Genomic DNA, 27,169 nt, shown 5'->3' with positions numbered 1-27,169 from the left:
ACCCTCGGCTCTCCAGCTCACCCCCCTCAAGTCCTGCCGCTGCGAGGGTATGGGCCGACATGCGATGGCCACCATGGAGCTCCGAGTCGAACAATGACGACAAAAACAAGGAGTCTAACTCCATATTCTCGCGCTCCGCAACCACAACAAACAACCCCAGCTCGTACCTCGACTGGGCTGCCTTTGTCGAACCTAGAACTCTTATCCCGACAGTCCTTCTAACAAGCGGTATTCTCTTCGGCCTACGATTTCACCGTCGGTATCTACGCCGCATCCCCGATGCGCCCAGCATTTCGCCTTCCTTTCTGCGCCGCCGCTCCGTCTTCGGGAAAGTGACCAGCATTGGCGATGGCGACAACTTCAGGATATTCCACACGCCTGGCGGAAGAATTGCTGGATGGGGCTGGCTACCGTGGAAGAAAGTCCCGACGAACAAGAAGGATTTGAAAGATAATACCGTTCGTCTCTCGCGCGCTCTCTCTCGTTGAGATTCTCCCTGGCGCCCCTTCCAGCTAACATGTCTCCCCCTTCGCATACAGATCCACATTCGTCTCGCCGGCGTCGATGCACCCGAACTCGCTCATTTCGGTCGTCCGGAGCAACCCTTTGCGCGTGAAGCCCATGTCTGGCTCACGGAGTATCTTTCCAACCGTCGCATACGTGCCTCCGTTTACAAGCAAGACCAATATAACCGTGTCGTGGCGAGTGTGTTTGTCAGGAAGGCGTTTGACTTCCCGCCCTTCCGTCGGAGAGATGTCTCATACGAAATGTTGAGACGTGGTCTGGCGACCGTTTACGAAGCCAAGGTCGGTGCGGAGTACGGAGGTGATGCTATGGAAAAGAAATATCGCCGTGCGGAATGGTGGGCTAAACGCCGTTCCAAGGGGTTGTGGAAGGATATTGGATCTGACTGGGAGAGTCCACGGGAGTACAAAACTCGTATGGGCAAAAGTGAGCCGGTGGAGAATGGTGGGAAGTCGAAATCCAAGTAATCCAAGTTGTGAATATCCTCCGGTTCATAATTTCGAGCCTATAGGTTACGAATTTCTTTTTCCTACCTAGGTATCTGCAAGTTGCGATTGTACAACTACATCTACATATGGATTACAATGACCTTTGTTCACAGGGTCAATCAGGGCCCGGCTTCTTTATATGGATATTATGCAATTCGAGAATGGCTATACAAGCACGAGACATATTCCTCAAGTCCCGAATCATGAAGAGGGTATATTGAAGCCCAGAATTCAGTATCCACCTAAAAGCGCGGCCCGTTGGGGTCAAAGCGACTTCGATTAATAAATATTTATACACGGCCAATATGAATGATCAGCAGAATCGCCTTTCGACTTCTGCGAACAGCTTTGGAGAGATCTCGTCACTCGAGTTGCCCTCTACCCGCCAGAGGCAGCCGCGGCCGTCGTAGTGATTGAGTAGAGCTCGGCTAGTTTCCTCAAACTTCTGCAAGCGTTGTTTCCACGTATCGATAGAGTCGTCCTCTCGCTGGGTCAGCGGTTCGCCTGTAATATCGTCCTTGCCGGGGGTTTTCGGTGCATGGAAATCCGTGTTGTAGACTCGACCGGATGGCTCGTGTACCCAGCGTGATGCGATTCGATTGAGAATAACCGAGGCCGGGGTAATGAGCTCCACAACGAAATTCACAGGGACAAGAGTGTCCAGGGCTGTGGCCTGAGAAGCGGTACGAGGGAACCCGTCGAGAATGAAGGATGCGGCGGAAGAGATTGAGGGGGACGAGGTGGTGGTAGACGAGGAGGATGGTGATGAGGTAGATTGAGACGGTTTATCAGATGGAGGGAGCCAGCCCTTGGACATTAATTCGGAGGAAATCAGGTTCAGAATCATCGAGTCCGGGACGAGGTTACCGGACTGCATGGCGGCCTCGGCTTGAACACCTATCCAATTGGTTAGACATGGGACCTATTGTGTGCGCGGAGCTCCAACATTGTTTGTTATCAATGGGACAGAACTTACCCAGTGGTGTCCTGCGACGCACATTCTCACGCAATAGGTCGCCGGAGCTGATGGAGGCCAGCCCAGGGAACCGAGACAGCAAACGCTCGGACTGTGTGCCTTTACCAACTCCAGGAGCGCCGACGAGAATGATGCGCGCGGCCTTCTTCAGGTTCTTTGGTGTGTGAGACATGCTGGAGCAATGTCTGGGAGAATGGAAGGGTGTCTTCCAAAAGGTGTCCGGGGTTGGTCCGATATCAAACGTCAATTTCCCAGAGAGTGGAACGGTTCCTGAAAAACGGCGCGGGTGACAGGGGTAAGCAAAAGACCAGGGCTCAGAGAAAAAGAAGTCTGAGCGACGGACTATTGCTGATACATCCCGCGCGCGAGAGAAAGGAAGAAACCGGAGCCGTATATAGGTGCTAGTAGCACGATCTCGAGGCTCTAGCGCATATGACCAATTTCGTGACTCTGTGGGGTTGGCTTGCTTTTGCGGGTTCGCTGTCTTCGGCAACCGGTGAGGAGAGAGCTCCGAGGAAAACGATACCAAAGCTCCTTGATGAGAATGCGATGCGCCCGCGCGATAAGGCGTATTGACTCTTAAATTCAGAAGAGAGTAATTGATCAGGATTATGGAAGTACTGATTCGGCACGGACGCTCTTCACATGCTCTTACCTTACCTTGCTGCTTCTGCCTTGATGCCTTGGTGCCTTGATACCCTGTTCTCAAAGGTAATTAGTGTCACGTGCCCGAGTCGCGTTCGTAGTCAGGCGGCGCGTAAAGGTCGCGTCCGCCATTTAGTCGGTAACTGGGGGTGGTCATCCAACCATACCAAGTCTAATTGATTCCTCTTGTCTCGTCTCCTCTCGATCAAGACTCGGGCCAGCAACATGATCCGACAAGACGCCCACCGAATCGATCCTAAACGCAGGGCAATCATCGACCCCAAGAAAAGGCAGTTCGCCGCGCCCATCTACAAGCAGCAGGATTACCCGTTTCGTCTAAATCTGTACGACACGCCGCCAACTGCAGAGATCACCCTGGAGCAGTTTGAACAATGGGCCATTGATAGACTGAAGAGTATGACGATCCTAGCGGATTCTATATGAACGAGTTGCTCACTAATATTGGTGTAGTCCTCGCCGAGATCGAAGCATGCTCCTATCGCAACAAATCCCCCGCCGAAACCGCGTCGCATATCACCCCTCTTCTCCAGAAATTCCTCCCTCTTTCCTCAAATACCTCATCTGCGACTGGTGCCGCCGACCAACGGTTGAAAAATGAACGCCAAAAAGATCATTATTCCCACTTCATCCTCCGCTTGGCCTTCTCCGCCACGGAGGATCTGCGACGACGATTCGCACGCGCTGAAACCATGCTCTTCCGATTCCGCTTCCAAAATGATGACTCAAGAGAGCGACGTGCCTTCGTGGAAAGCTTGAGTCTCGATTGGGAGCCAGTCAGCGACGAGGAACGTCATGAAGTCACAGAGAGCCTGGCCAGCTCCACACCTGGGCTGCGTCGAGTCGACGAGGAGACCTGGTACAAGGTTGATTGGGAGAAGGTCCCTGAGCTTATCGAGCGCCGAAATGTGTTCCTGAAGAAGGGGAAAGCCTATGTTCCTGGAAGGGAGCAGCTGAGCATGATTATGGCGGAATTTACTGCTCGTCTTGAACGTTCACTCGAAGTAGGTCTTTATCGCACCACATACCTTTGCCCAAATGCTTCGGAAGGAACCAGCTAACATCACGAAGTTAACGAGCCGTGCTCTTCCGCGGTTAGACGAGGATGATCGTTTAACTCCCATTTTGAATCACCTTTCGAAGAACTTCGGCAGTGCCGACTCGGTATACACTGAAGGCGAAGGGCATGTCGATGGTACAGCAATCACTGCAAGCTCCATTGACTCTCTATCCCAGCACTTCCCACTGTGCATGCGTAACCTACACACGAATCTCCGCAAGGATAACCATCTGAAACACTTTGGTCGACTTCAATATACCCTTTTCTTGAAAGGTATTGGTCTCTCACTAGAGGAATGTATTCTCTTCTGGCGCCAATCTTTTAAGGGCAAGACAGACGACGAATTCAATTCACAATACAAATACAATATTCGTCACGCATATGGTGATGTTGGTGGTGATGTGAATCGCCGGGGACGAGGATACCCTCCCTATTCGTGCCAGAAAATTCTGCAGGATAATAACGTCGGTATCGGCCAAACACACGGCTGCCCGTACCGCCATCATTCAGTCGATAATCTTGTTGGACTACTCCAATCCACTGGGGTTCATGACAAGGAGGTTTTGCGTGGAGTCCGCGAGGACGTGGGCAAACAGCGCTTTCACATTGCTTGCAACCGTGTGTTCGAGTGGTCTCACAAGGGCGAGATCAAAAAGGTCAAGGAGGATGGAACCTGGACCCAAGCAGATCTGGATACCATTGTTCACCCCAATACTTATTTCAAGCGCAGCTACTTGCTGAAGCAGCTGGCCAAGGCTCCAAGCCGAGATGCTTGAGGGCATCTCACATGTGAAATTTTCTCACGAGGTCATGTCGACTTGTCCGAGGTCGTGCAATTGGGTCAAATGGCGTTCAAGGGGGGTTTGATTTTGTACATTGAAGGAGACATTTAGGAAGAAAGGATTGTTTTAATAATTCTTTTTAGTTTTTGTTTTTAATATTCCTCACGAGTAACAACGTATAAATAACAAGAAGATTTTTTTTTACGGGAGATGTGACCACAGCTGATTCCCAATAAATCCGAAAGGATCAGAATGACCTTTCAAAATCAGGTGCCCAGCAACGGGTCAGGTCGATCTCCGCTCGACGCGAAAACAGCTTCATCAATTGGAATGACGGAAGCTGTCGATACTAATGTGTTTTTTTGTAGTCGGCGTTGAATGAAAGAAAGGAAGAGAATGCGGCGGCGCCGCCGAGATTTAAGTCGGGCGGGTACGGTTGGCGGCAGTGACCAGGAGCGCTGCAACCTGGCCTTAATGGGGGGAAACGGTCACCTCCACACAACAGACTCACCCTGTGCTCCCTTCTATCCAACTAGCAGACGTCGGGGCATCTAATTCTGGGACTGGGTTGTGCTCCGGTGTGGTTCTTTTGTCTGAAGTTCCCAGGAATCTCTCGAAACCGAGGCTTGATTGCGACTTGATTCGCTCCTTGCCCCCCTCCTCTCCTTGTCAACACCGCCCCCGAGACCTCCAACCCCAACCACAACAATGGATTTTGAAGCTCTAAAGGATCAATGGAGCGACGTGGAGGATCGTGATGGTGTCCGCCTGAGCTGGAACACGTTCCCGAGCTCTCGCATGGTTCGTGCTTGGCTGAGCGCAAGCCGCTCTACACCGATTGCATCACTTGCTAACACGGGATATAGGAAGCCTCTCGCCTGGTCGTTCCCATTGCTGCCGTCTACACGCCATTGAAAGAGAAACCGGATTCTCCATTGCTTCAATATGAGCCTGTCACCTGCAAGCAGCCTTGCCGAGCTGTTCTCAACCCATATGCGTATGTGTTTTGGTAGTAAGCTGAGCCTTGAACATGGACTGACCGCTGCTAGTACTGTCGACATCCGCGCGCGGATCTGGATCTGCCCGTTCTGTTTGATGCGCAATCCCCTTCCGCCTCACTATAAGGATATCACCGAAAACACGATACCCCCCCGAGCTTCACCCGCAGAGCACCACGATCGAGTACCAATTGGCACGACCCGCTCCGGCTCCCCCAATCTTCGTCTACGTTGTCGACACTTGCCAGGAGGATGACAGTCTCCAGGCAGTCAAGGACTCCCTTGTCATGAGCTTGTCGCTTCTGCCACCAAATGCGCTGGTTGGTCTGATCACCTACGGAACAATGGTATGCGGCACAAACCTCTCCCCTTTATCACAAGGTAAAGCCGGTATGCTGATTCATATCATCTAGACTCAAGTTCATGAGCTTGGTTACACCGAGTGCGCCAAGTCATACGTATTCCGAGGCAACAAGGACTATACTGCTAAGCAGGTTCAAGAAATGCTGGGCCTTGCTCAGGGTGTTCGCCCGGGTATGCCCCCCCCAGCAGCAACCGCAGCGCCCTCCCCTTGGCCCCGCGGCCCGCTTCCTCCTGCCGGTCCAACAGGCCGAGTTCCAGATTACCAACGTCCTCGAACAACTTCAGCGTGACCCCTGGCCAGTAGCCAACGATAAACGTGCTCTCCGCTGCACCGGTGTGGCTCTGAGCGTTGCCGTTGGTCTTCTCGAGACTTCCTTCCAAAATGCCGGCGGACGTATCATGAACTTCACAAGTGGACCCGCTACCGATGGGCCGGGCCAGGTCGTTTCGCCCGAGCTGAAGGAGCCAATCCGTTCGCATCACGATATTGATCGAGACAACATCAAGTTCTATAAGAAGGCCGTAAAGGTGCGTTCCTAATAACCACAACATAATGCTTTCATCCGCTAATGAGCCACTAGTTTTATGACAATCTCGCCAAGCGTGCCGCGAACAATGGCCATGTTATCGATATCTTCGCTGGATGTCTGGACCAAGTTGGCCTTTTGGAAATGAAGAACCTGTCAAATTATACTGGTGGACATATGCTTCTGACCGATAGCTTCACCTCGTCTCAATTCAAGCAATCATTTGTCCGGGTGTTCGACAAAGATGCCAACGACAACCTTCTGATGGGCTTCAACGCTTCGCTCGAGGTGCTGACTACCAAGGAGTTGAAGGTTACTGGTCTCATTGGACACGCGATCTCTCTGAACAAGAAATCAAGCTCGGTCGGCGAAACAGAGTGTGGTATTGGCAACACTTGTGCTTGGAAGATGTGCGGTATCGACCCATCATCCAGCTACGGCGTCTACTTTGAAATCGCCAACCAAGGTGGCCCAGCTGCACAGCAGCCTGGTCCCCAACGTGCTATGATGCAGTTCTTGACATACTACCAACATTCCTCCGGCAACTTCCACCTGCGTGTCACGACTACTGCCCGCCCTCTGAGTGGCCCCGCGGGGGACCCTACGCTAGCCCAATCGTTCGACCAGGAAGCCGCTGCCGTACTGATGGCTCGAATCGCCGTTTTCAAGGCAGAGGTGGACGATGGTCCTGATGTTCTCCGCTGGGTGGACCGTATGCTGATTAGGCTGTGCTCTCGCTTTGCTGATTACCGGAAGGATGACCCGACATCATTCCGACTGGAAAAGAACTTCACTCTCTATCCTCAGTTTATGTTCCACTTGCGACGAAGTCAATTCCTTCAGGTCTTTAATAACTCACCTGACGAGACTGCTTTCTACCGTCATGTCCTGAACTACGAAGATGCCGGCGACTCACTGGTCATGATCCAACCTACCTTGGACTCCTACTCCCTGGAGGCCGAGGGCAGCCAGCCCGTTCTGCTGGACTCCGCCTCCATCCAGCCCGCCCACATCCTTCTCCTTGACACCTTCTTCCACATTCTCATTTTCCACGGTGAAACCATCGCTGAGTGGAGGAAAGCCGGTTACCAGGAGCAAGATGGCTACGAAAACCTTAAAGCTTTGCTGGAGCAGCCCAAGGAGGATGCTAGGGTTCGTTTTATCTTTTTGTCCGACTGCCTACTGTCATGGAAAACTAACTATTTCATAGGAACTTATCTCCGATCGTTTCCCCTTGCCCCGCTTCATTGTCTGTGATGCTGGCGGCTCTCAGGCCCGTTTCCTTCTGTCTAAGCTGAACCCGTCAACCACCCACACTACCGGTGGATACGGTGGCGGCGTGTCTTCGCAGACCATCTTCACCGACGATGTTTCCCTGCAGACATTCATGGATCACCTGATGAAGTACGTACCTATTTGTTCTATTCCGCAGTCTCTATACATTCACTAACCATCTGAACCAGACTTGCGGTTTCCGGCACTAGCTAGTTGTAAACGAGACGATAGTCATGAGAGCAAAGGGCGGTCTGATATCGGCCCCTCGGGTCTTGTGTATCTTTAGCGGTGATTGAATTTTATTTTGACGCAATATAGTAGTAGATTGAATCGATTGATACCAAGGCATTGAAAGACCCACCATATAGTTGCGTAGTATGTAGCACTCGTACACTGACCCAATTAGCGGGCGGCCAATTGGGTCAGTATGTGACTGCATGTACGTATATAGTAGTACTAATGTAAGCTTACTCTATATTAAGTGCGTCCAGGTGGCTCACGTAGATCCGCTGATGGGGCCGTGATTCGTAGTTGCCCCATCGTCCCGAGTCAACAAGATACCCGATCAGGAGCGGAGCTCGTAGCACGTGACCATTCACACCAAGGGCTTTGCCCTACTAACCTTTTCGGTCACTCGCTTGTCACTAGCGGCAGTGTGGGTCCGCCGGCCTGCCGAAGACTTCGTCGCAATTCTGCGCGCATTTTCTTCTTTCCTTCCCATCCACCCCTTCGACAACCAAAGGCAGATTGACTACCTTTCGCACTCGCCATGCGTAAGTATCATCGCCTTCTTGGTCATTTTAATGGCGGCTAACCTCTCTCTCTTACAGCTCCCAAGTTCGACCCCAATGAGGTGAAGATCATTCACCTCCGTGTGACTGGTGGTGAGGTCGGAGCCCAGTCCGCTCTGGCCCCCAAGATCGGTCCCCTTGGTCTGTCCCCCAAGAAGATTGGTGAAGATATCGCCAAGAACACCGGAGACTGGAAGGGTATTCGTGTGACTGTCCGATTGACCATCCAGAACCGACAGGTAATTTAAATCCAAAATCGAAATTTTCTGGCTTCGATGCAGTATCTAACCATAATCTATAGGCTGCTGTCTCCGTCGTTCCCTCCGCCTCTTCCCTGGTCATCAAGGCCCTGAAGGAGCCTCCTCGTGACCGCAAGAAGGAGAAGAACATCAAGCACAGCAAGTCCGTCGCCCTCGACGAGATTGTTGATATGGCCCGCATCATGCGTCCCCGCTCCATGGCCAAGTCCCTCCAGGGTACCATCCTCGAGATTCTGGGTACTGCTTTCTCCGTCGGCTGCCAGGTCGATGGCCGCAGCCCCAAGGATGTCTCTGACGACATCAAGGCTGGCGAGATCGATGGTAAGCTATCTATTCATCTACAATATTCTTCGGGGTACATCTCGCTAACTTAGTATAGTTCCTGAGGAGTAAATCTTTCCTCTTCGATAGGAAAGAGGTGGCTTTCTATTTTTGTAACAGTATCAGTCTGCTGAAAATGCGACGATTTCTGCAGAATATGAATTTTGCCTCAACAAAAAAGAAGATATTCACGAGTCATGACTTGATACCTTGTTTTCCGCGCTCTAATGCGAGTGACCGAATGAACAACTGGATCACCCTCGCATTCTGTTTCCGTTCCCGTTCGTATAGGTTTTTCTCCCAGTTTTTCCCACCCATCCCTCTCATGGTTCTTCTCGCTTCCGCTCCCACTGGCGATGAAGTTCCTGAAAGCATAGACGCCTCGGCGCAACCCATTTTCTCCAAGCACCTTACAACACTCTGGCCCTTACCGTTCTTTTCCTGCGGGAACTGGACATATCTCATTGTGGTATCCGGCTTATTTTAAGTAAGGGAGAGCAACTGATCCTTTACTCACCGCGGTATCCTTGGAGTGCGCTTGCGTGCTCCGTGGGTACAGTGGTCCATTTTTGTGATCTACATCCCATCAATGATTACCTTGTGGTATGATTTGATCTTGTAGCTTCGTAGACTCAGCATCGTTTATTTAGAACTTGAATTGAATGTGTCTTGTCAATCCCTGCATTTCTAAAAGTAGCCGTGTTTCACCACATCAGTCGAGAACGAATGTCTTGCCTTGATCCTTGGTTGATCTGTTCGATTAAGATTTGTGCCACGTTCATTCTCGGGTAGGGATCATCCAGGACTGGCCCCAGCTTGTATATGATCGTCGTCGAGTCGTGTTCAGAAGTCGTCCATGGATAGGACAAACAGATCCTGTCAATCCCGGGCGTCCATCGATTATTGTAGTAATTTTTCTCCGACTCGGATATTTGATTGCATGCATGTTTCTGTTTCTGCTTCTACTCCGGTGTCTCTAGGTACCAATAGCTCACGCAATTGCGGTCGTCTGCATGTCGTACTTCGGCGCGCGACATATCGACTAGTACTACTAGGATATATATTCATGTAGATTTGGGGAATGGAGACATCAAACGCACTTGTGGCATGACTCGCAATTCCACTAGAAGTAGGTCGGTAGATTGAAAGGATTTCCGCCCCTTACCCAGATCGACATTTGAGCAGCGATCTCCCACGCAGGAAGTACTAATTATAACCTTAGGTATACATGATGTGTCTGCGTCGACGGCCTTTGACCTCGACTTCCCCACCGCCATATGGCGATGAGCTTATTTTGTGCCATCATGGTAATACGAGAGAAGAAAACGTCCATGTACCCAAAATCTGAAACACCTCAAACAACCGTGAATCTACACCGTATCGCCTGCGGTAGAAAATCTGCAACGGCAGACCACCTAGAGCAACGTGTCGCGGGTAGTCGTGTTGTGGTGATTGGATGCTGAAGGCACAGGATCTAGGCTGTGTACGGGAGGAACTTCGAGCGATGTCTACGGTATGAAAGAGAGATATAATTTTTTCTGAAAAAACAAAAAAAAAACAAAAACAAAATAAATATACACGACAGACCACGAGTGATTACGATGCAGCGAAGGATGACTGGCCCTAAAGCTGACCCAGCCAAGGCCAAGAGATGATAGAGAGTGAGCTCCACTAATGACGATCTTTGCTAGAAGGCCGTCCCTGATAAAGCGCTGTTCGTGCACCTCCCCCCTCCACGCCTCCACTCACACTCGGACGGCGGTGGGGACTCGAGGGAGCGGGAGTTACAGTGCACGGTTCCTCTACTTAGACAAAGTGGGTAATCACTAAAGCATCGCTGGAGATGACTGGAGCCTTACCCACCGCATTGATTTGACCTAACATTCGTTGGTACAAGTCCTGGCATGGGGTCGGGGAATATCGAAGGTTGGACAAATGAGCGGCGTCGCCTGACTCCAGGATTCTCGCCGCAGCTCCTTTTGAAACCGGTACCTGCCGGCCCATCTGGGACGACGGCCTCCGTACAACCCGACCCTCATGCCAAACAAGCGTTGGTTGTATGTACTCGTAGGAGGATGGGAGGGTGAGTTTGCCGATCACTGCGGCCTGTAGGTGGCGCGAGTGGGTAGGGGGATGTCGATATATCATTACCAGTGGTCAGTGGAACGTCCCTCGAGGCCGTTGGGATGGAAGGTTCGAATATTCCTTGGTGCGACCGTGCCACTACGAGATCTCTTTCACTTCGAGGAGGAGGAAGAAGAAGAAGAAGGGGAGGGGTCAGATCCATAGTGGAGGAGCTTTAATACGCATAAGAATACCAATAATAATCCACCATGTACGAGTATGGATAGCCCGAACGGTGAAATCCAAATACCCAGAAAATTGAGGCGAAGGCGAAGGGATAGGATCGCGACATCCCTGCTAGCAACCCCAGAATCTCGGACCCGGATAGGCAAAGATTCGCAAATTGGATGAGGCGACCAAGGCAAACAGGGGAGCGCTTGTCACCGGGGCACGAAGCGATGGCAGATGGTGGAGTGGTGGCTGCAGGAGGGGCGCTTACTCGTACAGCTGTGTGCTTTTTTTTGGGATGGTCGCAGTTGTTGGCCAGGTTCTCCAGGGTAAAGGGGAGGGAGATGTGTCTTTCTTTCTTTCTTTCTTTCCTTTTTCTTCCAGGTGCTTGCAAGCTGGGTTCCTCCCTTCTGGCTGGGGCATGGAGTAGGATCCTCGTACTTTGTACTGTACTTCCAGCACCAGCATGAAGATCCGAATTTCGTTCTGGAGGCAGGTGGTGGCGCCAGGAATCAGGTCTAGCCATGCGTATCTCATCACGAAGGTTCCGCCCAACTCCATAGTAATCATTTGTAGCTCCACCTAGGAAGGCAAAGGTGAGAACGGGCTCGACTCGATCATCACAGCGGGGCGTCACCGATCCATGACTAGTTGTTTGAATGGGACCAATGGTCCACTGACGTTGGACTCTTTATGGAGACAGCAACCTAGAGGAGGGTTCAGCCGTTGGATCAAGTGGATCCGGGTGGAGTAGGGGAGGAAAAGAGGGAGGAGAAGGAGGAGAAGGAGGGCTGAGGCACTTCTCAGAGGGGAGAAAGGGAAAAGAGAAGAGAAAAAGAGAAATGGTATAAGGGAAAAAGGAAAAAGGAAAAAGGAAAGAAGGAAAAAGAGGCAGGTGCTCCCCCAAGTTTATTCAAAGATTAGAAGAAGGTGCGACCGGGATAGCATAGTATAGTATTTCTGTATCGACTATGAGTATCAAGTACCAGTACTGGTACGAGTATTAATCTATATACTGTTAAGTGATTAAGTGATACTGTAGTGATGACGGAAAATCCTTTCTATTTTTTAGTCCAGAGTAATTTAGTAAAAGAAAAAAAAAAAAGCTACCGTGACGATCCCGCCTTTCCCCCCCCCACTCGGCTTGGCTGGAGGTATTGGTCGTTGGTGGGCACCGGCGGGCATGTGTGGAAGTGTAATGACTCTTTTTTGTAACTTACCTTTTCGCATCTACCTTCCAACCATCCTTCTCATTTCTCACTCTCTTATCCCCATCCTCACCTCTCCTCATCACCCTCTCCTCGCCGTCTCCGCCCTCCCTTGGACCTCATCGAATCCATTCAGCGCACAATTCTTGCCAAGATCGCCCGCATTTCATTGGCCCACTCGTCTCGGTCACCAGCAGATCGCGAGCTGGTCTTGCCCCTTCTCCCTTGCATTCGACTTTGAAAATCGAAACTCTGCTTGTTACACCCTGTCCTTTAACTCTTATCGACCTTCTCAACTTTATCGCGGGGACACGCTCTTTTTTTTCCACGGTCGATGACGATACTAAGAGCCAGGTACACACCTTGCTCCACTCTTCACTACGCGGGATTGGAAAACCCATAATGAGGTGTCGGAAACGCATCAAGGAGGATGCTTGCTGAATTCTCACGATCTCCAACTGACCGTGTGTTCATCTTCACCCTATACCCCTGGTAGGCTGCCATCGGTCCTGGTCGAATAGGAGACCGACCGGCGGTGGTCGAGGTGGTGAAGATGTTTCCGACCGTCGCGCAGTTCCCTTCGGTTCAACCACATCACCACCTTCATTATCCTTCCTACGATACCTCAAACCAACCATACGATGCAAATGACCCGAACTTCTCCATTCAAAATGATCCCTCAACTCTTTTTCACGACCCGTCCTCCCGAACGCGCCTTCAGTTACCGCAGCCGGTCCAACGCCTTGACCCCCGCGATGCATTTGGGACGAGTTCTACTTCAAACTCCACAGCCGAACACGCGCTAAGAAGGAAAACACCGAACGGAACTTTGGCTGCTGGATACGATGGCACTCCTGGCGATACGACGATTCAACCCGCCACCAAGCACATCCTGGTCTCCCCGATGGACTCGGGTCAGTTTCTTTCTCAGCAGGCAGGTCTGCAGCCAGATACTTGGTACCCGCCTGTTCTTGACCAGTCCATTTCGACGCATATGAACTTTCCACCCGTGTTCAAAAACGACGGCAGCAATCCGATCGCTGCGGGGGAGGTGGTTCACAATATAAATGGGACTAGTTGGGTGCGTCCTGTGAATTACCCACCAGGAATTGACTCGGTGCTCAATCAAAGCCTTCCGTTGCAGGCGTCTCAGCGATTGATGTTGCAGAATGGTTCTTACATTCCGACCGTTCTGCCTGCCACGCTCCAGCAGTGCGTTGGGCCAACTGCCTCAGCTGGATCTGGCCCATATGGCCCATACTGGCCAGATGGTGTTTACATTCCTTACCGTCCTGCAGCCTTTCGAGATTCACGCTTCGGCACCCCAACTCCTACGGGATCCCCCTTTTTTCGACCCCAGGCAACTTAAACAATCGTCATTTAACCAACAACCTATACAGCGCGAGAGCCACGTTGACCCGGCGCTTGCATGGGCCCAATCTGCTCCCGGCATCCCTACTCATGATCATATGATGAAGACTCATTTCCCACCTCGCCATTCTGATCAGCTACCTTACCATGCTCGCGTCAATAGACCGACGTCGGGATATTCTACCAATCCTCTTAATAACGAACCTATAGCTTGGAAAAGCAGAGCTTCCGCACATGATTTCCAGGCTCAAGCACCCCCGGCAACCGTCAATGTGGAGTTCAAAGAGAAAATTCTCTCATGGGCACATAGCGTATATGTTGATTTGCTTGCCACCATCCATCAAGCTCGCCGCAATAGTATTTCTAACGGCGGGGTTGATGGCTCGAATCAGCGCTTTTTAAAACCAAGCATATATCCAAAACCCCCTCGCCAACCGGGTCTTGATTTCTCACAAAGCACCGTTCCCGAAATTACTCGACATAACAGTTATCCGTCCACCCAATATGACTTGCAACGCCAAAAGCTTGGCCTTTTGGCTAACCAGAGAATGGGCGACGCCCTTCCTATGTCTGTTAGTCGTGGGCATGTCCATGGTCGACGTCCATCTTTGAATCAATTTTCTCAGCATCGAAATTCCGATGCGCAGATACGTGACACCGGACGTTTTCCAGGTGCAACCACGGCCCCCCCGGTTTCCCGGAACTGTTTTCAATGAGGGCTCTCCTGTGGCTAGCGCAGTGTCTGCTCTCGAGATGTTGTCCCACCTCTGCATGGAGAGTCGGTGGGAATGGATTGATGGCATGCTACTTGGTGGATGCTTGGCGTATGGTCTTGGTGATTATCACAAGGCTATGCGATGGTACTCGCGAATCATTGCACGCGACGCGACGTAAGGAACACCCTCCGATTTGATTTTTGATCTCCTGGTACTGACTTCCTGGAATTAGACACGTGGAGGCTATCTCTAACCTAGCCGCAACCTTATTGGCCCTTGACCGTCGAGAAGAGGCTATGCAAAATTGGCTTCGTGCCGTGAAACTTCGCCCAAGTTTCTTTGAAGCGGTCGAACATTTGATTGGACTCTTGTGCACCAGCCACCGTGGCAAGGAGGCTGTCAACATCATTGATTTTGTTCAGACCTCTTTGCGCCACCCCAAGGATGGAGATTGCTTCAAAGCCGACGAGCATGCTAGTGAGCCAGAAAGTGACGCCGAGAGCAACGTGTCTGACATGGGAATGTATGACAAAGCGTCGTTCGACTATGAGGACGACATGCGTCGTGTCCAGAACTTGAATCTGGGCTCGCCCGATGGCACCGCAATTGGTTTTGCAACTAGCGGATATGCTATCTCTGGATCGGACAATGGCAGAATGCTCGCTTTGGTCCATGCCAAAGGCAATATGCTTTACGCTCTCGGCGACAACAATGGCGCGGCAGATGCATTCGAGGACGCAGTTTTGATTGCGTCAGGGAGAAGACGGCACGGAATCCAAAGTCTCATCAAGCAGATATTTTCTGCGTTTTCTCACAGTCCCAACAGTGGCTACCATCAGTCGCCGCCTGGCCCCAACGAGAGTGTTCTGCTATATCCTGACAGAGCCTTGCAGACATCAAAGCTTGTCTTCCAAACGGGCGGAACACCCCCAGGTCTGAAGTACGTGACCGAAGGTATGTCTCGAAATGCGGCCATCTCAACGACCAGCAATTCTCTCTTGTCTTTGGCAAAGATCTACCAGGATGGCATGTCTACCGTCTCTTCCGGCCCACCGAGATCCGCACCTGGAGTCCGGGACATATTGGCCCTCTATTACCTTTCTCTATCCCTTCAACCGAGCCCCTCTACCGCCAATAACGTTGGTATTCTACTTGCTGGAATCCAGAATAACCCTCCTGCTAGAGGGCTTGTTCGCCCAAATGGAGAAAGCCAACATCCCGAAATCCCGGGTGTGATGCCTGGAAGTGGCATTTCATTAGCGTTAGCATACTACAATTACGGCTTGCACCTTGACTCCCGACACGCTCATCTCTACACCAATCTTGGCAGCCTTCTCAAGGACATCGGCCAACTCCAAGCCGCTATCAAGATGTATGAGCAAGCGGTCCAGTGTGATGGCAACTTTGATATCGCACTCGCGAATTTGGCAAATGCGGTGAAGGATGCCGGACGGGTCAATGACGCCATTTCTTACTATCGGCGCGCCGTTAATGTGAACCCTGACTTTGCGGAAGCGGTATGTGGATTAGCAAATGCTTTGAACTCTGTGTGCAACTGGAATGGCCGTGGTGGCATCACCAATGGACAAGGGTTCTGTGACCGCTGGCACGTGAATGAGCGGGGCATGCTTCGCGATGCCCAGACAAATGATAGCGGTGCCGGTTGGATCAAGCGCGTCGTGGATATCGTCGATCGGCAACTGAAGGAAGGAGAATATTGGGGCCGTGGTTTGTTGACTCAAAGCACAGCTGAGCAACTTGTCGCTCAGTTGACACCTATATTCGATTCTGGTCGTTTTGCTTCAAGTCGACAATCTTCCATCGCCAAGATTCTCCAGTCGTGGGCTGGGCAAAAATGGGAAGGGTCCCGGATCGTCCGGCTCATCGAACGTGCTACGCGGGCACTAACGTGGCAGTGGTATCAAGATCGCTACGTCTATGGCAAGGACTACCCCGTTTCCAAGTACCGTCGACCTCAGCTTCCGGCAGCACTCACCGCACCTAATGCCCCGACGGTCCTACCTTTCCATACCTTTACTTGCCCCCTCTCTGCGAAGCAAATTCGTCAGATCTCACAACGTAATGGCCTCCGAATCTCATCTTCGACTTTGAGACTGCCATGGCTCCCCAGTACGGTTTATCGACCACCGTCGCCACCCAAACCATATCTTCGAGTTGGCTACGTCTCATCGGACTTTAACAATCACCCCTTGGCACACCTGATGCAATCGGTATTTGGATTGCACAACACGAATCGAGTCAAGGCGTATTGTTACGCTACCACCGGCAGCGACAAGTCCGTCCATAGGCAGCAAATCGAGAAGGAAGCTCCGGTATTCCACGATGCCAGTGGCTGGTCAGTGGATCGACTCGTCCAGCAAATTGTCGAAGATGAGATTCATATTCTCATTAACTTGAACGGTTACACCCGTGGGGCTCGCAACGAGGTCTTTGCCGCACGACCCGCACCGATTCACATGTCCTTCATGGGCTTTGCCGGCACCCTCGGTGCAGAGTGGTGTGATTACATTCTCGCTGACCAAGTCTCGATACCTCCCGAAACATTAAGTCCCGGGCAACGGTCGACCCACATCGAGGACCGGATCCTCGAAGGTGACAATGGCGAGGAGCTTGAGAACTGGGTCTACGGTGAGAAGATTGTGTTTACGCGCGATACATTCTTCTGCTGTGATCATCGACAAAGCGCCCCTGATGCGGGAGAACGACTGATGTCGTGGGACGATGAACAAATTCGTCGCTGGCGAATGCGAAAGGAACTTTTCCCAAAGCTCGGCGACGATAAGATCATCCTTGGTAACTTCAATCAACTTTACAAAGTGAGTTTCTACGATCTCCTGGCCCTACAAAGCCGTCTCGTTCGCACGAGTAACTAACCTTCCTAGATTGAACCAACTACATTCAGAACATGGCTGCGCATTTTGGCGCGCATCCCAAATGCCGTTCTTTGGCTTTTACGATTCCCGGAATTGGGCGAACAGAACCTCCGCGAAACAGCCAAGGCGTGGGCTGGTGAAGAAACGGCGTCCCGCATAATTTTCACGGACGTTGCACCGAAAAATACGCATATTGCTCGGGCCAAGGTGTTGGATTTGTTTTTGGACACGCCCGAGTGCAACGCCCACACGACCGCCACTGATGTCTTATGGAGCGGGACTCCATTGCTCACGCTTCCGCGATACAAGTACAAAATGTGCTCTCGCATGGCGAGCAGTATCCTAAGCAGTGCCCTCCCAGGTTCTGAGGATGGCAAGCAAGCCCGCGAGGAGCTGATTGCCTCGTCAGACGATGACTACGAGGCCAAGGCAGTCCGGCTCTGTCTGGATCTTCAATACTTGCCCTCCGGCGAAGGCCGTGCCAGGGGACGTTTGGCGGACATGCGACAGATGTTGTTTATGCAACGATACAAGAACAAACTCTTCGACACGGCGCGATGGGTTCGTGACTTGGAAGATGCCTATGAGGCAGTTTGGGCGCAATGGGTGAATGGTGAAGAAGGCGATATCTGGTTATGATGTGCACAGCGAATTATACCCCTTGAGCGATTTCTTTTATTTTCCTTTTCCATGGTTTTTGCATCTGGGATCCCCATCATTCATCTACTATCATCTTCATCTATGCAGGGAATTCATGGGATTGGGATTGGTTTGGGCTTTTATGGTCTGGTATTGGAATTGTTGTACACTGTATGGGAACATAGGCAGCACTGGAGTTGTCTTTCATTTTCATTTTCATTTTCATTTTGTTTCTCTCTTGGATAGAAGTTTTTTCATTGGGTGGCTTTCGAGCCTAGAATACTCATTCGTTCTGGCAAGACCTAAAGCACATGTTATTTGTCCTCAAGGCAGACCCTCAGAGGGCCGTACGAAACAGGGAGTAGCAGTAGCTTTGCCTTGCAATATAGATGGGCGCCCCCGAAGATAGAAAACGCCACTACTATACCTATACACAGGAGTATGGTGCCCCATACTATCAATCACAAACACTCAGCTTTTGGCGGTCTTTGGGATTGTAGTTTTGGCTGCACAGCCAGGGTGACGCTCGTGGCAGCTGGTGGCTAAGCTCAGAGGGACCTGCCAACTTCAGCATAGTAAACCTCAAAATATCGAAATACAAGAAGTCGGCCTCCGAAAGAAGAAACTGTACATATCTCGTCACCACTTGAGTCGATAGAACGAGATACTAGTCCGGACAGTACGGAGTAGGCGGGGATGTGACCCAAAAACGAGGCAGAATAATAGAAGGAAGAAGGAAGATGGTGGTGAGGTGGTGGCAGAAAGAGCACCAAGCTTTCCCCATCTTGACAACACATAGAACCTTCCTGTCCAAGGAAGATCGGAGTGGTTTCAGGAGGTTTCAAGGCCCGAAGGAGCAAGCGACTGCGAAAGAATGCGATCGGCCACAAGGCACAAGTGCAGTGTACTAACGGTTCATTCCGACTCGACAAACCCTAAATTCCAAATTTCAATTCTTTTCCGTTCACGCTTTCACCCGTACAGAGTAGATACTCCGTAGTCTCTGGAATAACCTGGAAACCCTCTAGGCTGTGTACTCGTATTGCATAGCCCGGGAGAAGGAACCCACTTTTTTTTTCTTTCTTTTTGTGTGTGCTTCCTTTTTACTTTTTTACCCTTTCCCATTTCGCAACGATTGTCGATCAAAGCTGAGCTTACTTTGGAACAACCCCCGCTACTCGTAGGCGCGTAACAAAGAATCCAAGTGGCGGGTACCCACGGCACAGATTTCCTGGCACAACCCCTGTTCCAATACACCCAGAACCATGGATTTTGTCGGCCAATATTGCAGGGACCCCTGTCAGTGCTAGTCATGACTCTATTTTTCAATTTCCAAAGCGGGAAAAACTAGTCAGTTTCCCATCCAGGTTAATGCTGTCTACTCCGTATACTTGTACGAGTACTCAAAATCGAGTTTCCAGGCGGCGGGTACCTATATGGACTAGTCCTAATATGGGATAGACTACAGATTCGACCGAGATCCTCCGTAGGCCAATCACAGCTGGGTATTCATGCCAGAGTGATGTACATACGAGAGGACGAGAACGGTGTAGAGTTGCTGGCTATCGACGTATGATTTGAAATTGTGATATTGATGCTGGCGGTTTGAGATTGTCTGAGGCGAACTCGACGATCAGATCCACTAGTTTCATTCATTTCTATTCTAATCCACGGATTACGAGTAAGGTGTGTATGCTATTCTACGATAACCTACGGGGTACGAGTATGGGTCTGTAGGAGTGTGTAACTGTAGTACCATGGATCCCGGCCGTCTGGGGTAGACCGAGATATTGAGACGATGAGATGACTTCACAGGGTGAGTATCTGGTACCCTAGAAACATATCGGAGAACCCCCAAAAAGACCCAGAAGCATGAGGGAAGCTCCCAAGCTTCCTTCTCTGCGGAGTGCGGCCTCAAAAATGGGGGGTGCGCGCGTCAAGGTTGCCGACTCGGGCGACAGGCGGCGTCGATCGCAGGATCCGGTGGGTTGGCCCAACGGGTGGACCTGTATTACCGTACACATGGTGCACTATTACGGAGTACAGAGTACATCTGTCAAGGATACAATACAGCATGGCTAAAAGGAACCTATACTCCGTACGGGTATAAATCTGTTGAGATCTTGGTTGTGATCAGTTGGATCAGCGTGAGTGTTCCATGGTACTGGCAACAGTTCGCGATGATCCTACTATGTATTTCCACCCCTTTAGCAGGCGAAAACGAGGCGATACGCTAGGACATACACGAACATTAACCCATTCCAGATCCCTTGGCACCGTTTGCCCGTCATCGGGCGCTGGTGCCGGGAGTTGGCCCTGGCAGCGAGGAACTAGTGGCCGCCATCAAACTCTGCTCCCCGTTCTTTCACCCACTCATTCAGGTTGCCAAACAAGATTTCATTGGAATTATGATTTCCAATAAAGCAGGTTCCCAGGAGGATGGTTTCTTTGTTCCAAGTTCTAGGGTATGCTAGTTTTTCGCCCAACTTGGTGGTTCTTTCACGGAATAAAACTTTCTTATTTATTATTTATTATTTTCTTTGTCTGCCCTTCGGTCCCACAGTGTCGGGTTATCTGATATCTGATGGAGACTGTACTCCGTACTTACGATGAATATTACCATTAGCCTTACCGCGCTACTACTTCAAGTTATAGCATGTGTAATTATGTACACACTTATACCTACAAGGCGTAATTAATTACCGGAGAATTTTGAGCAACGCCAAATTCCAAATCTTCCTTCGCTTGAACTCGGTCTCTCTGGTACTCGTACTATTGATTGCTGTGTCCCCGATGATCAGAAGGACGAGGCCGTTGGAATCGCTGATTCGATGCAGCCCACCCATCACTATCACAGGCAGTTTCCCCTTTCGGCAATACGGGGGTGCCGATGGCTGGCTGATGTGGTGGCGAGTAGCTGAGAGCAAGGCGAAAAGGGAGCCGAGAATGTGAAGATGAAATGGCAATAGGTCATCGAGGTCGGGTGTAGGAGTCGTGGTTCGCAGACCATCCAGCTCCGCCCATCTTGGGCATTCACCTCGCCTACCCCCCTCCTCTGTATGTACATACTCGTACTCCGTACATACTCGTAGATGCCATGGAATATCCCGTACTTCTGTGACGGAGTAGCCGACGCACAGCACAGCACGCGGGCAGATGGAGTCGCAGGTAAACGGCGAAAAGCGTCACAGTGGACCTTAACATCCCTCCTTTCCCCTCCTCTCCCCTCCCCTACTCCGTACACGGCACAGAAAGGAACAAAAGGACGAAAGTGGAGCTACCTCCTCTTCCTCCTTCCAGCCACACACTCTACCAGGTGAGAGGAATGACCTCGAAGGTCCCCCATCCACACGTACATACATACAGGAACCGTCGAAGCACGACGCGCATCCCTCGTCCCTCTCCTCGCCGGGGGCAGCCGGAAAAGAAGACCAAGCGTGCATGATGCACGAACACCGCAATCCCACACGAATGATCTTGCCCCGCCGTTCATTCCGTCAAAAGTGACCAGTCCAGTCGGGGCATGCTGTGATTGGCCACTGGGGCGAGACGGCGGGCTGGTGGGTGAGGCGAGGCACCACTCAGACGCAGCGGGCGTTGCATCACACAGCGATCGCGGCCAACTGGTTGGCGAGGAGGGACGTTGGTCGTTGGGGCTCCTGCAGGCGCGGACGAACCTCTCCGTTAGAGTTTCTTTGCTGGATTCAGTACTGGAAAATCTGCCCATCCACATACACTTGTGCATTGTACATGGTCCAGATCCAGAACGAGATCCAGGTCCAGCTCCCAGGTCCAGGTAGATGCACGTCTGTCCTGTGCACCGTGACGACAGTGGGACCCGCTGTACTGTTTGAAAAAGGCGCCGTGCAGCGCTCTGGGTGGGTCGGATTGGGTCGTTCCCAACTGTACGAGAGTTGTTGCCACTGTCTCTCTCACACACCCTTCCCCCTCCCTCATGATCTCATGGGCACCCCTTGCAGTGCGCCCTCGTGAGCGTTGTGAATGGCGCATTCCTGAGAAGACCGTGGAGACCTGGGCGTGCGGGCGGGTAACTGATTGCCTTTGCCGTGATACAAGGGCAGCTGAATTATGTACAAAGTACTCCGTACTGAAAGGAAGGCTGGCTGATCGACTCGACTCCGTACAACGTCGAGGGGGAATGAATTATAGAGACCCTGGTCCTGGCTCACATTCAACATACCACGCTTCGCTGCTCATACACAGTGGACCAATTTGTTGGGGTTACTCCAAAAAATTGTAGAAAATAGAACTGTTTCAAAAGAGGGATTCAATCAAATTGAAACAACTGTCGATTCCTAATAATAACGCTGCTGGGGTATTATGCTAGTTCATCCCAAACCCGGGGGAGATCAATCCTGCCCCCCCGCCCCCCCTTTCCCGCGAAACAATGATAAAACTCCGACTTGAGAGAAAAAGCCCCAGTCACATTCTCGCATAGTCCGAAAAGAGATGGAAGTAAAAGAAGTAGAAAAAGGGTTCAAAGTAATAAAAAACAACCCAGATTTTTGAGGTTCCGAACCATGGTAATACACATTAAGAGTGACAAAGGAGAGTGATGAAATGAAAAGGTAACGAGTGTGGGGCTTTTGGCACATGTACAAATCGCAGGATCTGGTAGTCCGCGTGAGGGGGAATAGTGAAAAGAAAAAAAAGTATAGAACAAGAAGAGAAAAAAAGCAAATATCAGATCAGAGAGTCGTACAATCGTAAATAACAAAGGAATAGAGAGAGGGTCTGCACTAGAAGCCTCGAGTTTCAAGATAGTTTTCGCCAAAACAAGGAAGCCCTAGTTGAGGAGGTTGTTGACTCCCATTCGGGTATCACGGGTGGGCTCTGCCGGCTGATGCCATGAAGCCAGGGTAGGCTGGTGCTCCATCCAGTGGCGTTTTGAGGCCAGGTCGGAGAGAGACTCGAGGGAGGGTGCGGGGTAGCTCTGCGGCGAGTCATCGACGACATGAACTGAAGCCACGCTAGGACGGCGAACGTCATACTGCGAACGCAGATCCACAGGTAAGGGGAGAAGTTGTGGGGAAGGAAGGGTGCGAGGTGACGAGGAGCAGACGGAGTTGTGATCGGAAACCATGGAAGGGGGCTCGGTTGAGGTAGCATTGGAGATGTCTGAGAAAGCAGGCGATGTCAAGGGGGTCTCGATGGGGCGGTTGATAGAGGGAAGTGTATAGATAGGAGACAGGTGGCGGGTGGTGGTGGCCAAGGACTCCCGGCGGGAGTGGGAGTAGGCCTCCTCACTGCCAGAGTCGGAGTCGGCCCAAGGGCGGGTGCTAAAGCGAGGGCGGGTTGGGCTGACCACGGAAGCACGAGCGTAGGGAGCCTCGATGCGGCCAGTAAATGTGCGCGAGATAGTTGGGGACGAGATACCGCGGCGCTTGCGGTTCATGCTGCCATTCCACCAATTTTTAACGGCGTTGTCACTGCGATTACCGAGGCGGCGAGCAATCTCAGCCCAACGCTTGCCCATCTCATTGACCATGCGTTCAATCATAAGACCCTCGTCGGCCGAAATGGGTTCCCGGTTCAAGGAGGGCTTGAGGTTCTGGTGGAAGCGTTCCCGACATTGCTTAGGCGAGCGGTAGTGCATGTGCTGAGAGATGCGGACCCAGTTGTTAGGGCCTTGTTCACGAACAAGTTGCAAGAGCAACTGATCTTCTTCAGGGACCCAAGGTCCGCGACGGTGAGCGGGAGCCATGGTTAGAGGGAGGGGAGGTTGATGTGAGGGTGAGGGTGAGGTGAGGTTTGAGGTTGAGGTTGAGGTTGAGGTTGAGGAGAATTGTAGAGACACAAGCCACCAAGAGCAGGCCGGCGATAATTATATCTGCACCCAGGGGGACGGGTCCAAGAAAAATGTCCAGCTCCACTCGCACACGCTATGGGAAGAAGATCACGATCCAAGATCTCGGAGCTGACAGTTCGGAACAATACTGCGGATACTGTGTATGGTATGGTATGGAGTATGGAGTATGGAGTTGAGTGGGTATTTTACTACATCGAGAACACTCCCTTATGTATGGAGAACGGAGTATTATATTGCTGTTCATTTGGAGGATTCAGTCACTTCTATTTCCCTTTCTTTTCCTGCTTCAACAGAGAATATCATGCATTCCTCTCTTCATCGCGTCAAAGAAAGAGGAATACAATAGAATTAGAGTAGTAATTCAAAGAAACAAAATAGATTAAATTTAATAAAATGGGATTAAAAATAAAATTAAATAATTAAATAAATAAAACCAAAATCACAAAATCACCCAAGCCCGATCCGTTCGACCCGGGAATCCGGGCTGAGGAATACCGTAATGATCGGAGGGATCGACCCTGAGCCCCGTCGTTGGAATTCCAAATCATGGCCCGCGCTAAAGGGAAGCTATTTCTTTTTTTTTTTTTCAATAATAAAAAACGTCCGAGCTCGGACAAAGGACTGTGCGGAATCTACTTTGGTCGTGCAGAGTCCCAAAGCGCTGGTTCGCAAACTGGGGTAGAGTGTGACAAAAAATGTAGTCGAGTTGATGATAATGATGTATGCCATGCCTATTGGCCCTAATCTGGAGAGCGTTACCATGGTACTTCAAATCTGATATTAGGATAGTCATTGTGGTTCGGTCGGGTAGCGTTAAGAGTACCATGGTCAAAAAGAGGTAAATAGATTGTCTACTCGTACTCCATAGTTACCTCCCTTTAACCCCCACGGAAAGCTCCAAGAACCTCTCCTCCCATTCACCCCCTGACAGACACGCAGACAAGGGTGCTAGTAGGTGTGGGAATCTTGCTCCCCTTCCGGGGCAGATCTTAGCTTCCAACAAGTGACAAGCGAGAGACGCGGTTAGGGCCACGATTCTGCTTCCTGTCGTCAGCCAGCCATGCACGACACCCCCTCGATCTCGTTCGATTCATGTTCAATCGATCAACCAGGTTTGGTCATTGGTCCGATCGGTGGCTTCCTCGAGCTCCTTTGGTCCACTCAGTGGGGCGCGAGAAGGTGGAGCTCGGATCGTGTGTTGACAAATTCTCTACCCGCCATGACCTGAAAGAAGGATCACTTCGAATAATACGGGGGACCCCCAAAAAATTATTAAATAAAAAGGGGTGATCTGATCAAGAATAGAGTCTGAAAGATCTGAAGCCATCAACGGTGACTCCGTATCCAGCTCTCCAGCTGAGCCTCGTCCACCCCGAGCAAATCCGAAGGCTAAATAGTACCTGGAATGTGGATCGAGCGTTGCACGTCTCCCAGACATTGAGCACCCCTTTTCCCGTGGTTCCTTCGCCTGTGTGCCTTGCAGCGATCGAACTGATCGAACCCACGAACCCTCCCGTAACGCTGTGACTACATTGTGCATACAGTATGTCTACCCGTACCTATTCGAATCCCTCCATCTTTTACTTACGGACGTACTGCAACCCTCCACTTCGCTTATGCAATTAAGTACATAATATGTAGTTAGTCTCTATGTTTGAATCCAAAGTACCGAGTAAGTATGTACATACAGACACACTCGTCACCAAGACCAGAACCAGAAAAGCCAAAGCAGGGGCCACCTGCCACCTGTCACTGGCCTGAGGATGATCTTTGTCCGACCCTGACGTGGTGGTATCCCATTTCTACGGTGCGCCGGATCCATTTAGCGATGAGTAGATCTGAGGATCGTCCACTCGCCTGCACGCTGCGTGCAATGAGCTGTCGGAACTGGCCCCTGGTAACCAATCTATTTCCCGTCCTTCTTCCCACTATTTCCACCCTAACGTTTTGGGGCCACCGGATTTTTGCGCTGGCCCGATGCATTGAAACGATCGGGGCTAGAGGGATCGCCCTTGTCTGTGGGATACCCGGTTAGGTCTCCTGCAGCTGGGTCCCCCCCACCTGGTGGAAACCGTTGAACAAAAAATGCCGTCCCAAGCCACACCTTTTTTGCTTGTTTGTACCATACACTCCACTCTGGGCGCGTAACAAACGTAAATATCGTTAGTGGGATACCAGGTGGCGTCTGGATGACCTTGCGGTGGGGTCTAACGAACCACTTTTGCCGCTGGGGATTGGTCCCCAGGTATTTGTCATTGTTGTCGGCTCGTTTGGGCAAGGATAGGCCTAGCGGATATCGACAGGCCCCAGGGCAATAATGTCGATAATACGGAGTACATTCGTACATTCGTACATACTTAATCTATTCCAGACGGCTTGCCCCAGAGCGGGTGACTACTAGATGCTAAGAATAAAAACGGGGAAGCACTCGTATGAAGGCGAGAGCTGGTCGGTGGAGTCAACTCAGCTTCTTGTCTCAACACTAAACAGAAATAACCCCTTATTCGAAGGTGGCTTATGTCTCAATCTGATATGGGGGGTGGAAACGACTATTGTTTGATGATTTAATGATTTGCGTCTTAGGGCCGACGACAGGTGGGAGACAATGCAAAACACACCACCGTCTGAGATCATGAAGTCATCTCCCATTCGGGAAGTGCAGGAGATTACTTCATACCAGGCCATGCAAGATCCCTCAACCTCGTGTGGACCGATCGGACTCTCCCACACGTCCGGGTAAAAAAGTAAATAAAAAACAAATAGTAGAGACCATTGTCAACAACAAAACCCGACTTCCTGGGATGCAACATCGACTAGGGTCGAGTCAAGATATGACCTGTCAGGCTATTCCCCACCAATCAACGACACGGCAAGTATTTGAGATAAATCCCTGTCGGTCTGCAGGGATCACCGCTGATCACGCCCGTGCACGTTACGACAGAATTCGAATCCAAGAATGGGCGCAACAGGATAGGGGAATCCAGAGGAACGGGAGAGAGCGTGCTTCGGGAACTAGAGCAAGTCGGAGAATTCACTAGCTTGAATGCCATTCAGCTCGATATTAAAACATACAAAGAATAGAAAAAGGGGGAGGGAGAAGGGCATGTGCCACAATCAAACAAGGACCAGAACATGAACCACCCCCAATTAAAGGTGGACCGAACGGCCTCGCATCCGCCGCTGCTTCCTG

The 27,169-nt window shown here is 51.0% G+C and overlaps 8 protein-coding genes across 8 annotated transcripts; 5 read left to right on the top strand and 3 right to left on the bottom strand.

Annotated features, from left to right (window-relative positions):
• Positions 1-59: 59 nt before the first annotated feature.
• N7481_000833 (thermonuclease family protein) lies at positions 60-992 on the top strand (the record flags this gene model as incomplete). The annotated part of the gene is made up of 2 exons (XM_057260052.1): positions 60-458; positions 540-992. The coding sequence occupies 2 exons, from the start codon at positions 60-62 to the stop codon at positions 990-992; spliced, it is 852 nt and encodes a 283-aa protein (XP_057127884.1).
• A 334-nt stretch (positions 993-1,326) lies between these two features.
• Positions 1,327-2,161, bottom strand: N7481_000832 (adenylate kinase ADK2; the record flags this gene model as incomplete). Its single annotated transcript, XM_057260051.1, has 2 exons — positions 1,327-1,910; positions 1,990-2,161. The coding sequence occupies 2 exons, from the start codon at positions 2,159-2,161 to the stop codon at positions 1,327-1,329; spliced, it is 756 nt and encodes a 251-aa protein (XP_057127883.1).
• A 698-nt stretch (positions 2,162-2,859) lies between these two features.
• On the top strand, positions 2,860-4,488 carry N7481_000831 (DNA primase subunit PRI2; the record flags this gene model as incomplete). Its single annotated transcript, XM_057260050.1, has 3 exons — positions 2,860-3,049; positions 3,106-3,656; positions 3,724-4,488. 3 exons carry the CDS (start codon positions 2,860-2,862, stop codon positions 4,486-4,488), a joined length of 1,506 nt encoding a protein of 501 aa, XP_057127882.1.
• A 714-nt stretch (positions 4,489-5,202) lies between these two features.
• On the top strand, positions 5,203-7,870 carry sec23 (GTPase-activating protein SEC23; the record flags this gene model as incomplete). The annotated part of the gene is made up of 8 exons (XM_057260049.1): positions 5,203-5,295; positions 5,361-5,491; positions 5,620-5,839; positions 5,906-6,016; positions 6,042-6,383; positions 6,437-7,534; positions 7,593-7,786; positions 7,846-7,870. The coding sequence occupies 8 exons, from the start codon at positions 5,203-5,205 to the stop codon at positions 7,868-7,870; spliced, it is 2,214 nt and encodes a 737-aa protein (XP_057127881.1).
• Positions 7,871-8,382: 512 nt separating this feature from the next.
• On the top strand, positions 8,383-9,101 carry N7481_000829 (60S ribosomal protein uL11; the record flags this gene model as incomplete). Its single annotated transcript, XM_057260048.1, has 4 exons — positions 8,383-8,430; positions 8,488-8,687; positions 8,750-9,029; positions 9,088-9,101. The coding sequence occupies exons 1-4, from the start codon at positions 8,427-8,429 to the stop codon at positions 9,099-9,101; spliced, it is 498 nt and encodes a 165-aa protein (XP_057127880.1). The 5' UTR covers positions 8,383-8,426.
• A 3,858-nt stretch (positions 9,102-12,959) lies between these two features.
• N7481_000828 (uncharacterized protein) lies at positions 12,960-18,149 on the top strand (the record flags this gene model as incomplete). Its single annotated transcript, XM_057260047.1, has 6 exons — positions 12,960-12,993; positions 13,051-13,690; positions 13,740-14,468; positions 14,527-14,790; positions 14,849-17,453; positions 17,520-18,149. The coding sequence occupies 6 exons, from the start codon at positions 12,960-12,962 to the stop codon at positions 18,147-18,149; spliced, it is 4,902 nt and encodes a 1,633-aa protein (XP_057127879.1).
• Positions 18,150-21,638: 3,489 nt separating this feature from the next.
• Positions 21,639-21,901, bottom strand: N7481_000827 (uncharacterized protein; the record flags this gene model as incomplete). The annotated part of the gene is made up of 2 exons (XM_057260046.1): positions 21,639-21,828; positions 21,885-21,901. 2 exons carry the CDS (start codon positions 21,899-21,901, stop codon positions 21,639-21,641), a joined length of 207 nt encoding a protein of 68 aa, XP_057127878.1.
• A 1,055-nt stretch (positions 21,902-22,956) lies between these two features.
• On the bottom strand, positions 22,957-23,874 carry flbD (putative MYB family conidiophore development protein FlbD; the record flags this gene model as incomplete). Its single annotated transcript, XM_057260045.1, has 1 exon — positions 22,957-23,874. One exon carries the CDS (start codon positions 23,872-23,874, stop codon positions 22,957-22,959), a length of 918 nt encoding a protein of 305 aa, XP_057127877.1.
• Positions 23,875-27,169: the final 3,295 nt, after the last annotated feature.

Source organism: Penicillium waksmanii (genome assembly GCF_028829765.1).
Source record: "Penicillium waksmanii strain IBT 27052 chromosome Unknown utg000001l:1.0-4852451.0:1.0-4856178.0, whole genome shotgun sequence".
Classification (NCBI taxonomy): domain Eukaryota; kingdom Fungi; phylum Ascomycota; class Eurotiomycetes; order Eurotiales; family Aspergillaceae; genus Penicillium; species Penicillium waksmanii.
The sequence above is the reverse complement of the archived record's forward strand: the minus strand, read 5'-3'. Positions and strand labels throughout refer to the sequence as shown.